The sequence below is a fragment of the Lynx rufus genome, unplaced genomic scaffold, assembly GCF_022079265.1.
Source record: "Lynx rufus isolate CCGP_SWC_20201006 ecotype Redwood Valley unplaced genomic scaffold, mLynRuf1.p SCAF_9, whole genome shotgun sequence".
NCBI classification, from domain to species: Eukaryota; Metazoa; Chordata; class Mammalia; order Carnivora; family Felidae; genus Lynx; species Lynx rufus.
The window spans coordinates 60,195,193-60,208,958 of record NW_025814897.1 but is presented as its reverse complement, the minus strand read 5'-3'; the positions used below and the strand labels follow the sequence as shown (position 1 = coordinate 60,208,958).

The 13,766-nt window shown below is 52.3% G+C and overlaps 2 protein-coding genes across 2 annotated transcripts; one reads left to right on the top strand and one right to left on the bottom strand.

Moving 5' to 3' along the window:
- Positions 1-1,555: 1,555 nt before the first annotated feature.
- Positions 1,556-2,488, bottom strand: LOC124505931 (formin-like protein 20). The gene has a single exon (XM_047071982.1). The coding sequence runs from the start codon at positions 2,486-2,488 to the stop codon at positions 1,556-1,558; it is 933 nt and encodes a 310-aa protein (XP_046927938.1).
- On the top strand, positions 1,768-13,276 carry RHOG (ras homolog family member G). Its single transcript, XM_047071153.1, has 2 exons — positions 1,768-1,844; positions 12,035-13,276. The coding sequence occupies exon 2, from the start codon at positions 12,103-12,105 to the stop codon at positions 12,676-12,678; it is 576 nt and encodes a 191-aa protein (XP_046927109.1). The 5' UTR covers positions 1,768-1,844; positions 12,035-12,102; the 3' UTR covers positions 12,679-13,276.
- Positions 13,277-13,766: the final 490 nt, after the last annotated feature.

Here is a 13,766-nt window from a genome sequence, read left to right as displayed (position 1 = left end):
AATATTTTGGCTATATTGGGCTAAGTAAAACCTATCATTAAAATTGATTTTACCTGTTTGTTTTTACTTTTTGAAAAATGTAATCACTAGAAAATTTTAAGTTACATATGTGTCTTACATTATTTCCACTAGACAGCACTGAGAAAGACTATTGAGTGCATGGCAGAAGTGGGGTGGGTGTATGTGTGTATGTGTGTGTGCACGTGTTTTGTCAGAGGAAGGATAATGGCAGCCAGGGAGGGAGTAGTCCATTAAGGCCAAATTGTGAAAGTCTGAGTGGATTTCACCTGGAAGTCAATACAGGAAAGAAGGCAGGCAGAGGGAACAGAATGGGCAAAGACCCAAAGATGTGGGTAGGCGTGTTGTGTTTAGGAAACTAATTCTTATAGCATGAGTCTTTTATTTTATTATTATTATTTTTTTTTTAAAGAGAGAGCTAGCAGTCGAGAGGGGCAGCGGGGAAAGAGAGTGACAAAGAGAGAGAATCTCAAGCAGATTCCAGGTTCAGCACAGAGCAGGAGGCGGGGCTCGATCCCATGACCCAGGGATCATGACCTGAGTCAGACCAGAGCCACCCAGGCGCTCCCAGCGTGATTTTTTTTTTTTAAGGCATTTGTTGAATGTTTACTTTGAGTCAGGCATTGACAGCAGATCTTGTACATCCACTTTCATGTTATCTCTCCACAAGTACAGAATGAAGGAGAGGTTATACTATTTTACCAAAGATAGAACTGGGGCTCAGAAAGGTTAAGCTATTTATTCTCGGAGTTGTTCTTCCCCTTTATCTGGAAAACCTCTTGGAGACAGGGAGCCTGTTTTAAATGCCTCTCAGTTTTCCTCCACAGTACACGGCAAGGAGTTCTGCACGTGGTAGGCGCTCAGAAACTTAGTGTTGAACGAAGGATATCCATTCCGAGTCCGAGCAAGACCTGGGTGCAGAAGCACCAGAGGGCGCCCACGAGCCTGCCCACCCACCGATCCCCAGGGCGCCTGCAGGATCTCGGGCCTGGGTGCGGCCCTGCCGCCCTCAGCAGTTGAGCGCCGCGACTAGAAGAGCGGGCTAGGGGAGCCCGGAGTCCTGCATCCGCCCCGCCCCCTCCCCAGAGCCGGGGCGCACGAAGCAGCCGGTTGCGGAACGACGACACGACATCCTGTTTTTGGGGCCCGCGGCTCCTCAGGCGCCTCTGCTGATCTTGTCTTTCCCCGGGTGCTGACGCCAGCTCCCCTTCCCCCAGTCTGTGCACCCTCCCCAGGGGTCTGGGGCCTTCCCACAGCTGAATCACCACCACTCCGCACTCCCCCAGGGCTCGGGGCAGGGGTGGGGACTGCCCCAGCCGGACCCATTCTGGCCAACCCCCAGCCTCGGCCAGCGATCGATCCTGGGCTTGACTGAAGGCACGCAGCCTAGGGGTGCCTGTTCTTAACATCTTCCCGCGGTGGGGGGGGGGGGCGACATACGGGGAGGGGGGCAAAAGCCTAGCGCCTAGGCTAGGGCCTCTACTGGGGTGGGGGTGGCAAGGAGGAGACTGGGAGGACTGACCTTAGGAGGACTGACTTAGGGGCCTCCGAGGCAGAGGGCTGGGGTCTGGCGGGGGTGGGGGTGGTGGGGGCAGGACCCTGCCGCGAGCAGGGCAGGCGGTGGGGGTGGGGGTGAGACCAGAGCTGGGGGCCCAGGCCGCCGCACTTCCTGGTCGGGCCCCGCCCCGCCCGGGCCCGCCCCCGCGCCCCGCCCCGGCGGGCCGGCCCGCCCCCCCCACTTCCTCCAACCTCCCGCTCTCACTTCCTTCTCGAGCCCCGAGCCGCTGCCGCCGCCCCCAGCTCCCCCGCGGCGGGGAGGGCGCCAGGTGAGGCCCGGCGCGGTCCGGCGGGCTAGGGGTCCGGGAGAGGGGAGCCCGGCCGGCGGGGACTGCGTGTGGACGCGGGCCCGGGAAGTTTGCTTGCGGGAGGCCGCGGGCGGGAGCTTCTCGGCTCTCTGCAAGTTGGGCGGGCGCGGCCGGCCGGGCGGGGCGGGGAGCCGGCCACTGCAAGCCGGCGGCGGCTCTGAGAGGGTGGCTTTCTGTACCGAGGGAGGCTGCCCCGGTTCCCGGGAGCCGCGAGGGACCACTGAGGTGGGAGGGTCTCCCGCTCTGAGAGAAAAGTCTCTGAAGTGGAAGAGCTGGGACATGGGACTCGGGGGTGGGGTGACCTCAGAAGTTTGGGGAGGGGGGTTCCGAAGTGTGTGAGGGAGCGGGCCTTCTGGGCTGGAGAAGGCGCTCCCTCTGCTCCGGCAGTTGTGACACTTGGGAGGTTGGAGGGGGGCGGTGTCTGTGGCCTGTGAAGCCTTAGACTGCAGAAAAAGAGCTCCCTCTCTGGAAGATCTGTGCCAATCCGGACCCACACTCAAAGGCTGCAGTTCAAGGTCCTGTGCGCTCAGAGGAGGGCGGGGGAGCTCCGCCAGCCCCCCTCTGTCTGTATGTCTGTTTTTCTGACGCCCATCTTCTCCATCCATGGAATCAAGCAACAAGTATTTAGTAAGCAAACATCCTCTGTGCCTAGCTGACCTGGGACTGGCCTTGCTCTTTTGGGGGTAAACTGAGGAAGGAGAGGGCCTGGTTTTGTCCGGTGCCTAGAGGTGCTGATAGCCCCTAACAAGATGGCATCACTGAAAGCAGGACTGAGAGCTAGAGAGGAGCTTTGAGGAGCTAGAGAGACTAGAGCTTCTGGGAGGCAGCAGGGGCTCTGGACTTGGGAAATTATTGGGAGCATCTCCCACTACCCCCCACCCCATCGCTAGTCCCTAAACTGTATACATTCTCATTTCTCTCCCTCTGTTCCTACTTCAGACCCTATCCACAAACCCTCCATCGTCCTCTTCTTGCATCCTTTTCAGTCTTTTCACCTAAACACACAGTCATGCCTATGTCCTGTCCTGTCACCTGCTCTGCCTCTGTGTCCATCTCTGTTCCCTGCAGATTTCCTCCTTCCTTCCTTCCTTGCCCAACTTCTGGCTCCCAAACACATACCCACCCTCTTGCTTCTTCCACCATCCTTCACTCCTCTCATTCTCTCTATCCCCTTCCCTTTCAGTCACTTATCTCCGGCTTTGGGGTCTAGATCTTTGGTTGAGTTTGAAAGCCTTTTCAAATCTCCCTACCTCAGAGAGACAGTGATAGAGCCAATTAAAGGGCTGGTAACCCTTTCTATATGTATGTTTGCATGGGATTGTCAGTGTGTCTATATCTTTATCTCTTGGAGACAAAATAACTGCCCTCAGCCTTGAAATGGCTCAGAGTAGGGGAAGCCAGCAGAATGAAGGGAACCTGCAGTGGGTGAGGTTGTGGTTAGGCAGGAAGAAGCAGTCGGTAGCAGTCAGGGTAGAGTGACACAGGAATAAGACTGGTAAGAGAGGCCATGGGAAATCAAAATCACCCAGACTCTTTGTTGCTTAACCAAGAGGCCAGGTCTGGAGGCTGGGGGATAGCCCAAAGGTCCCTGACTCCAGTGCTTACTGGTGGCAACACCACCTGTTAGGGAGAATGGGACCAGGTCAGCTAGGTGTGATGGAAGGAAAGGGAGAGGGCAAAGGTAGGATTCTGGAGGAAAGACTATGGCTGGTCTGACTTCAGTCTTAACTGTTTTAGTTCCAATTCAGGAAAAGAAGAGGGTTGTAAGGCAAAGGTGTCTGCCCCCTCTTCCCTACTGCCTTCAGGGGCCTTCCCAGGCTGGGAATCCACGTGCCCTGGGCTACAGCAAGGTGGTGGTGACCAGAAGGCCCTCTGCTGACCCCTCTGACTTCAGGCATCCTTAATATTCCCCCTCTCACCCAGGAGCCTACTCCCCGTCTTTCAAGAATTTCTCCTGAGTCTAAGTTCAGCTCAGTCTGGGTTTATAAGCTCTTGTCCCCATTCTAAAGCTCCTTCCTCAAGTCTTTGGGAAGCATACTGATAGATCCTGCTTCTCTACCTCCTTAAGTCTACTGTATTCATTTTTCACCATTAGAAAAAAAAGAGAAGTAGAGGGGAACTTTTTTGGGATTCCCAAGCACAGCTAGATTTAAGGGCTAATCTGGTTCCTCATTCTGTTCTCTCCCCTTTGCACAGTTGTCCCTCTCCCATGAATCATCCCTTCTTCCACCCACCTATATCTCCTGTTATTTCTGGGAGGTATAGGGTATTCCACTCCAGGAGGAAATCCCAGGGACCTGCAAAAAATTCCAGTTCAGAGAAGGATGTTCATACAAGGTCCTTTTTCAGCATCATGGCTCATTAAAAAACCATTCAGGAGTTCTGACTCCCCACCTGCTTAAACCAGTGCTTATTTTAGGAAGAAATGGCTAATGTGAGATTGTCACAGATCCTGGTTGGAAATCTAGGATATGGAGAGTTGTTTCTGGCCAGCTTGTTTGGGCAGATGAGGTGGCTGATGTGAGCTCTTAGGAGGTCTTAAACAGCAAGATAGGACAAGCTGTAGCTATAGTGATACAGATATTACAATGAGGGTAGCTGGGCAACTAGGAAGAAGGTGGGGCCCTGGCCCAGAGTGAAGACCTCTCTCTCCATGCACAGTGTAAACCCATTAGTGGTGAGGCTTGTAGGGGTATGTGAGGAGGGAAACCAAAGACAAAGCCTGGGCCACCTCCCCAGAACAGATTGGTTTTCCTGTCTAGGGTCTAGCTTCCTCTTTTGTCCTCATGTCATGGGCGGAGGGCATCTCCCCAGGAGCTAGAGCCTAGAGTTGTTGCTCCTCAGTTGGGGCAGGGTAGGATGGCTGTCTATACAGTAATGTCAATGCTGAATCATAGCCTAGTATGGTCTAGGCATGAGAGTCAAGGGAATGTGGAAACAAAAAGGGCTCAGGCATCAACCAGATCCCTTTGGCCCATTTCCGGAAGGAATAAACCATTGTAGGGTCATCCTGAATGAGACCAGAGACATGGGCCTATTCCCAGCCAGAGTAACAGACCTCACCTTCTCCTTTGTGGAAGTGACATCAGACTGGAGGTTAGGAGACCCAGGTCCTTGTCCTGGATTTGCTCCCAACTCTGTATAACCCAGGTCAACTTGGTCTCTTGTAGCTCAGCTCCAGCATTAAGGAGTTGCCTGTCAGTACCTCCAATGAGCATAGAGAATACTGAGAGCTCTAACTCTTCTTCCCCCAAGAAGCTCCTCATAGCAGTGCCCCTAACCCTGGGCCCTCCTGTCTCATGCCAGCCTTGATCAGAGGCCTGAGTAGTCTCTATCTATTCAGGGACAGGACCTGCGGCTTCTTCCCCCCCAAAGCACAAGGATTCTTACAGGTTGAGAGAAGAGAAGTAGGCAGAGCGTTGGGGATTTTGCTAGGGGGCAGCAATACGGGGGAGTACCCTGTGCCCTGCTCCAGCTCTGCCCCACTGACAGTGGAAAATAGATGCCGGAGTTTCCTCCCTGATGTGTTTTTCCCTTGTGGAAACCCCCTCAGACCTGGGGCGGGGCCCAAGGGATAGGGCGCCCTGGGTCTCTCTGGGTATTTTCAGGGGGGTGGGGGGGCAGGATTGGGAGGATGACATTTCTGTAAAGCATGGCATTTCTGTATAGCATCGTGTGAAATGAGCAAAGGCAAAGGAAGTGCCACTTCACAGGCCTTTCGTGGGGCCCCCAGGACTGCTGAGCTGCTGTTAGGTGGGGAGGAGGAAGAGAGGAGTAAGCAAGTGTTGGAGCCTTCCTCTGTGCTGCCTGGTGGGGGAGGGTCAGTCTCCTTAGCTCCCCCAGCCAGAGCTGCCCTGGTCCTAGGGTTCACCCTTTGAGGAGCACCCCAAGTGCTGGGATGGTGAGAGAAGGAAGGGAACTGGGACTTAGTGAAAGGGTCCCAGCCCCCCACAGCCTTCCCAGCTACAACCATCTCGGATCTCATTTCCTCCTCCTTCTAGTCCCTAGTAGGTAGAGTCAGCTCTCTTTGCCTCTTACCCTACTGCTGCCATGCAGGCTCCTCTGCAGGGCTGAAGGGTGTAGAATAGCAAGAAGCAGAGAGTTCTTCGGCCTACATTCTTTTTTTTTTTTTTTTTAAGGCTGGGAACTAGGCTCTCTTGGGTTCTGTCCCTGCTGATGGGGAGAAGGGGAAGAACGAGGGAGACTCAGCCCTTGGCCTCATCCCAGCCCCACACTGACCTCATGTCTCCCCCCAGCTTCCTCCTCCCAGCCCAGCTGCAGCCAGCTGCAGCCCCTTTGAGCCTTTTCATATCACCTCTCCACCTCTCCTGCAAAACAAAGATTTGCAGAGCTTCTAAAGCCATCTCCAACACCAACCCTGATCCTCACCTCATCCTTGACCAAGGGTCTTCCAATATTACCAGTCCTTATCCTTATCAGGATCACTTTTCCTACCCATCTTCCTCATCACCTCTGGGCCAGCTATGCCTGTATCCTGCCTCCCCCCCCCCCGCCCCCCCCCCCACCTTCCCACCTGAGGATAGGGCAATCTAGCCTGTGTGTTCATTACTCTAAATTGTACTCCATAGAGGAAGGAGGAAGTTGGTTACCCTTGTCTTGTGTCTCCGGGGCATGGAGGCTCTTCCTTGTTCCCAGAGTCAGAGTCTGGATTGATGGGGGAGGAGATGTGTATCAGTCTGCAGCTTTTGCTCAGCCCTCTGCTGGGCTTCTGCAAGTAAGCAGGACAGACTTTCCTCCTCATGAGGCATCCAGTTGAGTGCAATGTATAGTAGAGACAGTGCTGGGGAAGGTAGGGCAGGAGAGGGGGTTGCTTTGATGTCCTCGAGAAGCTGGGGAACAGAACTGGGCCCTGAAGGGCTGGGAGACTCTGAGGCAGGGAAGCAGAATTCCAAAAAGAGGAACTCCTCTATGCAAAGACATTAGGGATGGATTGAGTTCATTCAGTTATTTACTAATAGCCACTGTGTGCTGTGCTCAGCCCAGGGAGACAGATCAGCTAGGACCTTGCCCTCTAGACCCTCTCAGTCCAGTGATGAGAGATAAGATTCAGTTCAGCCTCCATGTGATACAAGATAGAATGTACCTGTGAGAAAAATAAGGACCAGACCTGGGATGGGTTGTCATTTGGGATTTGGGTGATTTGCAAAAACTTTCCTGGAGGAAGTGGCAAGAGTACTTGGCTCTGGAGGACGGATGTTGGAGGTGGGGTAGGGAGGGGTTGATGGATGGAAATAGGGGAGAAATGCTGGATTCCCACAGGGACAGCCAATATTGTTGCTTGCTGTATTTTGAAGAAGAGTATGTGGAGGCTGCTTGTAGAGGGTCAGGGTGATGTGACCAGAGCTCAGGGAAGAGAATGCCCACAGATGGATTATAGTTAGAATGAATTTCAAGGAGGGCTGTAGAAGGGGATCCCCAGGTCAGGGAGGCAGATTAGAAGGCTACAGTAAGTTCCCATTGCCTCCACACTCCCCCATCTGTTACAGCCCATTCCTCCCCTCCCCCACTCCTAGTTGGGACACTTCCCCTACTATAACGGCCACAGATCTGGCAATCAATCTGCTGCTTCCTTTCCCTCCCCCATTCTGGGCCTGCCTGGGCCACACCCCACGACCAGGTCCCATTGGGTGAAAGCTGGGCTCCAGGGACCACATTAGCCTCCTATGAGTTGTGCTCCCATGGACTGCTCCTTGTGGGAGCCAGATCAAGCTGGTAGTGTGAGGAGAGACTTTTGCTTTTCTAAGTCAAAGCTTTTGGCTGTGGGGTTATTGTCCAATTCTGGGCTTCTATGGCATCTATCCACATTTCAGTAATGGGGCAGAAGCAAACCAATCAGAAGGCAGTGGCTGCACTGCCTGTGTGCCCAGCCCTATACTTAGCTTTTCTGTGAGGGCAGTGGAGAGAAGCTCAAGCTTCAGTATTGGGGGGCACTCACAAGCTAGGAAACTTACATATGACTATCAGAGGAGAATCATACCGAGCCAAAGCCATAGCATGGCTACTAAAAGGGGTAGTCATGCTATGGACTCATGGGACTGTGAGACTGAGGCTAGGCCTTGAGTCAGGAAGATGGGAGAGGGGTAAAGGGACAACAGCATATGGAAGAGCAAGAGGAAAAGTCCAGAGGCAAGAATGAACTTGGATCCTTTACAAAGGACAGTGGAAATCCCTCTGGAGCAGAGAGCTGGGAACTCACATTTACAAAGCACAAATATTGCACTTAATCCTTATAACAACCTGATAGGTTTGGTGCTATTAGCTCATAAGGGGAAGAACTAGGATTTAAACCCAGGTCTGTCTGACTCCAAAACCTCTACCAGATTATGAGGAACTCTGAACACCAAGGTGAGGGACCAGGCATGATCTGAATTAATTTCGGGATATAAAGCCAGAATAATACTATATGTATTTGCAAACCTTAATTTATTATTTACTAAACAAAAATCCTTTAAAAAAAAAAAAGTCACCTAGTAAATAAGTCACAGATGATCCCTGACCCCAGGCAGACCAGGCCTCTCTCATGATTGGCCTCTGTAGCACTGACTGATGCTTCTTATATGCCACAGGTTAGACCCTGCCTTCTAGTATGTGCCCTCCTTAAATGATCTGTGGGAACTTATTTGACCCAGCTCAGGCCATAGGATTTCAGAGAAAAGAGTTGTCCTGGGAGAGAGAATAAGGGTCTGAGCTACACCTGAGCAGGGAGAATTGGGATGATGCCACCACTGGATGCCTGCATACATGGTGCTTCCTGCCTCTTGGGATAAAAGGCATTGCTTTTGTTACCTCTTGTGCACATAGCACTTCCCAGTTTACAAAGCACATTCATTCCCATGCTCAGGGATCCTCACAGCTGCCCTTTGAAGGCAGGGAGAGCAAGTATTATCACTCCTGTTGTACAGATAAAGAAACAGAGGCTCCAGGGAGGGAAGTGACTTACTTGCTTAAGGTCTCTAAGACAGCTGGTAAGGGGTAACTTGGAGGCTATGTGACACATTTGAAGAAAACATGGGACTTTGGATGACAAAACTGGGGTTTGTGTCCTGGCTTCCATGCTAACTAGCTGTGTGATGTTGGGTTCCTTTAAGTGCCCTGAGTTTGTTTCCTAATCTGTAAATTAGGAATATTACCAGCGGGTTGTTATAAGGATCAAATAATATAACATCATGTACCTATAAAAGGTTGTACCATGTGAAGGCTTTTGATCAAGGGTCAGAGTCAGCAGGTGAATCCAAGAGGTCAAATTCAGGTATCCAGTGCTCTTGTTTCTGTACCACACTGCTTCTGCTTTGCCCTGTTTCTGGACACTACCTCACTCAAGATCCTTTTCCGGTGTCAGTCCCTGTTCCCTTGCCAGCCCGGAAGCTACTCTGTCCCTCCCAGCTTCTTTGAGGGCTGATTTACTGATTGCCGGTTGATAACCCCTCCCTAGAGAGCTGCCCGGAGCCAGCTATACTTCCAGTCTCTTGGGCCTTGTGACTGCCGGCCAGAGTTCCCTCCTTGCCTTCCTGCCTGGGCCAGCCCAGTGTTGGGCTTGTAGGGGAAGAGTTCCCAGTCACACTACCACACCCACTCCTCTGCTCTGTGTGGGACTGAAGATTTACAAGCCCAAGAGGCGTGATCTCAAAATGCCAGGGTCTCCCAGATAATCCTGTGGACACAAGTGATGGCCCTTTCCCCCCACCCAAAAAAAGCTGGTTGTTTCTTTCCCCAGGGAAGGCATCACAGAATTCTGAGAATGAATGTGCCCTAACTTGCCCCAATTGCCCATGCGTTATGCATTTGCTGACTCAGTCCTCCCACCCCCACCCTGTGCTCCTGGGGTCCTTTCATATGCCCATAATCCTATCCCCTGCTCCCAGGGTTTTTGATGTCTCATTTCATCTACCTAGTACCCTTGTCACAGGCATTTTTCTCCCCATTTCATGGATTGGGAAGCTGAGGCCCAGAGAAGCTAAGTGCCTCATGCTGGGTTGCAGGGAGTCAGCAGCAGAGCAGAGCTGGGACTAGGATTTATGTTAGGTCTCTTGACTCCCAGTCTGAGGTTCTCTCCACTGCCTTAGGGGACCCTTATTTCCTTCCCAGAGCCATTCCCTGAGGTTCTCTATCCTCTCACCTGAGGTTGAACGCATGTTTATTCATTCAAATAAGATGGAAATATTTTTAATCCCCAGAGGGGCAACCTCAGGGAGTGAAACCATTTCCCTCCAAGCTGGGACCAAGTCCTGGGTCCTGTGCAGCTCCCATATGACCAGAATTCCTTTTCTGCTTCCCAGGGAGGGATTCCTTCCCCTCCCTCCCCCTCCCCCCCCACCCATTTGATTTTTGAGGCTTCTGAACCAATGGTTGAGAGGTCAACCTGAGGGGTAAGGGGTTCTCAGACCAGGGTATAGTATGTGTGAAGTGAAATGGGGAAAATGGGCTCGTGGTGATGGTGCTTGGGTAGAACAAGGGATACTTAGAGACTGGGTGGGTCTAAAACAGGGCTGTCCCTTCCAGGGAGCACAGACCTGGTTGTGGGAGAGAGTCAGGGAAAGGAAGTCACATACTGGCCAGAAAAAAAGTCCCCCATGGCCAAGAGGAAGTAGCCAATGAGAGGAGGAATCTTGCCATAGCAGTATAAATAATCACAGGGCTTCCGGAAGCTCTGCTCTGTCCCAGAATTCAGAAGTTCCTCTCCCCAAGGCCCTGTGAACTACAGGGGAGACCAGGGTATTGGCTGGAGCTGGGACTTCTCTCATACTTACCCCACTAATAATTACAGCAGCCTGTTTATTTGGCACGTCCTATGTGCCACACCTCATGCCAAACACTTGCTTCACATTAGCTCATTTCATACTTTTGGCAATTCTAACACAATAGGCAAGATTGTTCCCATTTTACAGATGAGAAAATTGAAACTCAGGAAACTTAAATATGTTGCCCAAGATCAAACATGACTGGTTGGTGGAACTGAGATTAGAATCCCTGGCCAATCTGACTCCAGCATATATTCTCAGTGATAGTGCTTTAATGTCACTATGTTTTCTACCCGAGTTTAAAAGCTTCTGAAATTTTTCAGAGGCACATGCCATGATCTTAGGAAAAGGACAGAGGAAATAAATGTTTTCCTCTTCCGTCCATTCCTCTTGTCTGGGCTTGGAGGATCTACCTCACCCCACCAAGAGCCTTGAGAGAAGATGCTAATGTCTGGGAGCCACAGCCTCTGCCTCATTCATCATCATTACACACCCAGATTCCAGACCAAATCCCAGCCCTGGCACAATCTCCAGTATTCTCCTGCACTGAGTTGCCAGATAGGGTTTGTTGTGCTTACAAGAATTATGGGGTCAGCTCTCCCTCCTTTTCCTCACCTCTCAGGCATCCTGGATTGAGATAGGGCAGCCGTCTAGAGAAGTGTGCTCCTTACTCAGCAGGTTTCTCATTGTGCCTTTTGGTTTGCACACAGTAGCCAAGGTGTCAGGCTTAAGAGTTAAAACATAGTGCACTGGGCAGAATAGGCCCTGAGTTGATAGAGACTCCACACTGCATCTCAGAGTGACCTGGGACCGCTGTTCTGTGCTAGAACCCCTCTCTAGTCTACTCAGTGGGAGGGGTCCCTGTCTGGTAGAGGATCTGGTAGATCCCTACACTTGTATACTGTCTTTTTGTGTTTATACTGCCTGGAGGAAAAGGAAAAAAGTAGCTAATGCTTAGTATGACCAAGGCACTGTTCTAAATGCCTTACATGTATTAATTTACATAATCCTTACAACAACCCAATGAGGTAGGTATTATTTTATCCTCATTTTACAGATAAGAAAACTGAAGCATAGAGAGGTTAAGTAATTTGTCCAGGGTCACACATGTACAAATAGCAGAACCAAGACTTGACCTTATTCAGTTTGGTACCAGAACTTAGGTGCTTCACATAATACATAATGCCATCTTCCTTACACCTGAGTATCTTTGCTTGGTCTTAGGGCCTCTCTCTCACTGTGTATCTGCCTCTCTAACATCTGTCTTGATGGGATTGCAGGATGGTGTCAGGTTAAGAGAACAGGAACTGGTTTCCTTCTGTGTGTCCCCATTCTTCTTCCCAATGGGTAGAGGCCTCCATAACCATGAGTGTCCCTTTGATCTGTCCATAGGTCACTGCATCCAGAGGGGCCCAGAAGGGGAAGGAGGCATTGCCTCCACTGTAGCAGCTGCACCCACGATGCAGAGCATCAAGTGTGTGGTGGTGGGCGATGGGGCTGTGGGCAAGACGTGCCTGCTCATCTGCTACACGACTAATGCCTTCCCCAAGGAATACATCCCCACAGTGTTCGACAATTACAGTGCCCAGAGTGCGGTTGACGGGCGCACAGTGAACCTGAACCTGTGGGACACAGCGGGCCAGGAGGAGTATGACCGACTCCGCACACTCTCCTACCCTCAGACCAATGTCTTTGTCATCTGTTTCTCCATTGCCAGTCCGCCCTCCTACGAGAATGTGCGGCACAAGTGGCATCCGGAAGTGTGCCACCACTGCCCCGACGTGCCCATCCTCCTGGTGGGCACCAAGAAGGACCTGAGAGCCCAGCCTGACACCCTACGGCGCCTTAAGGAGCAGGGCCAGGCGCCCATCACACCGCAGCAGGGCCAGGCCTTGGCCAAGCAGATCCATGCTGTGCGCTACCTCGAGTGCTCAGCCCTGCAGCAGGACGGCGTCAAGGAAGTGTTTGCTGAGGCTGTCCGGGCTGTGCTCAACCCCACGCCCATCAAGCGTGGGCGGTCCTGTGTCCTCTTGTGACCCTGGCACTCAGCTTGGAGGCTGCCCCTGCCCCCCCACCAGTTGTGCCTTGGCGCCTTGTCTGCCCCCAGCTGTGCCTTAAGGACTAATTCTGGCACCCCTTGCCAGGGGGCTCCCTGAATGCCCTTTTCTCTGAATGCCTATTTCTCCTTAAGGAGGCCCACGGAGAAAGGGGCTTTGGGCCCTGCCCCACTCTGCTTGGGAACACCAGGTATTCCTGAGAGCTCACCCAGGCCAAGGTTGGACCCTTCCCCAAGAAGCCAACCCAGTGCCCCTCCCCCATTTTCCCTACTGACCAGTTGATCCAGCTTTCCACACAGATGTTGCTGCCTATTATGGTGCCTTCTCTCAGGTTAGGAGCTCTCAGCTGGCCCTAACCTTTCCCTGGCTGCTCTTCGAATTGCTCCCCCCCTCAAGATGCTCTCTCCCTTTCCCAAAGAAGGAGCCATAGAATCCTGAGAAGATGAATGTGCCCTAACCTACCCCCATGTGCCCAGGCCTTATGCATCTGCTGACTGACTCAGTCCCCCTCCCTCCCCGGGCTCCTGGGGGCCTTTTCTACCCCCATCAGCATCAATAAAACCTCCTGTCTCCAGTGGCCCTGGCTCCTCCCTGTGTGCTGGGCATTGGGGGTTGGGCAGGGGATGGGCATGGGCTAGGGCTCCCCAGAGACTGGGAGCCTTTTGTTTCCTGTAAAAGGGGACAGGAGACAATAGGCTTCATTGTGGTTCCCCCCAGCCCCCAATTTCCCTAACAAAGCTCTGGGCTCCCTTGGAGGGGCCAGTCTTGCTCTGGGGCCCAGCCACAGATTCTATAGTGGACTGAGATGCAAAGCATTAAGAAAAACTTTGTGATCTGAGGCTCAGAAAGGGAAAAGTTGAGAACCATCAGCCTGCAGGCAGGTGCTCACAGTCCTGCACTTGAGAGCTGTTGCCTTACACCCGAAGGTGGCAGGTCTCACCGACAGAGCTGGGGCTAGAACTAAGGCCTGTGCCTCAACCCAAGACTCCCCCAGTTATCCCAGCTACCAAGCCTGGAGTCATTACAGGGATAGCTCAGTCACTCCTCCTCACCAGAATTGTGGCTTA

Excerpts from the sequence above, each read along its gene's own strand:
- LOC124505931 (XM_047071982.1), bottom strand. The coding sequence starts at position 2,488 with ATGGATGGAGAAGATGGGCGTCAGAAAAACAGACATACAGACAGAGGG.
- RHOG (XM_047071153.1), top strand. The coding sequence starts at position 12,103 with ATGCAGAGCATCAAGTGTGTGGTGGTGGGCGATGGGGCTGTGGGCAAG.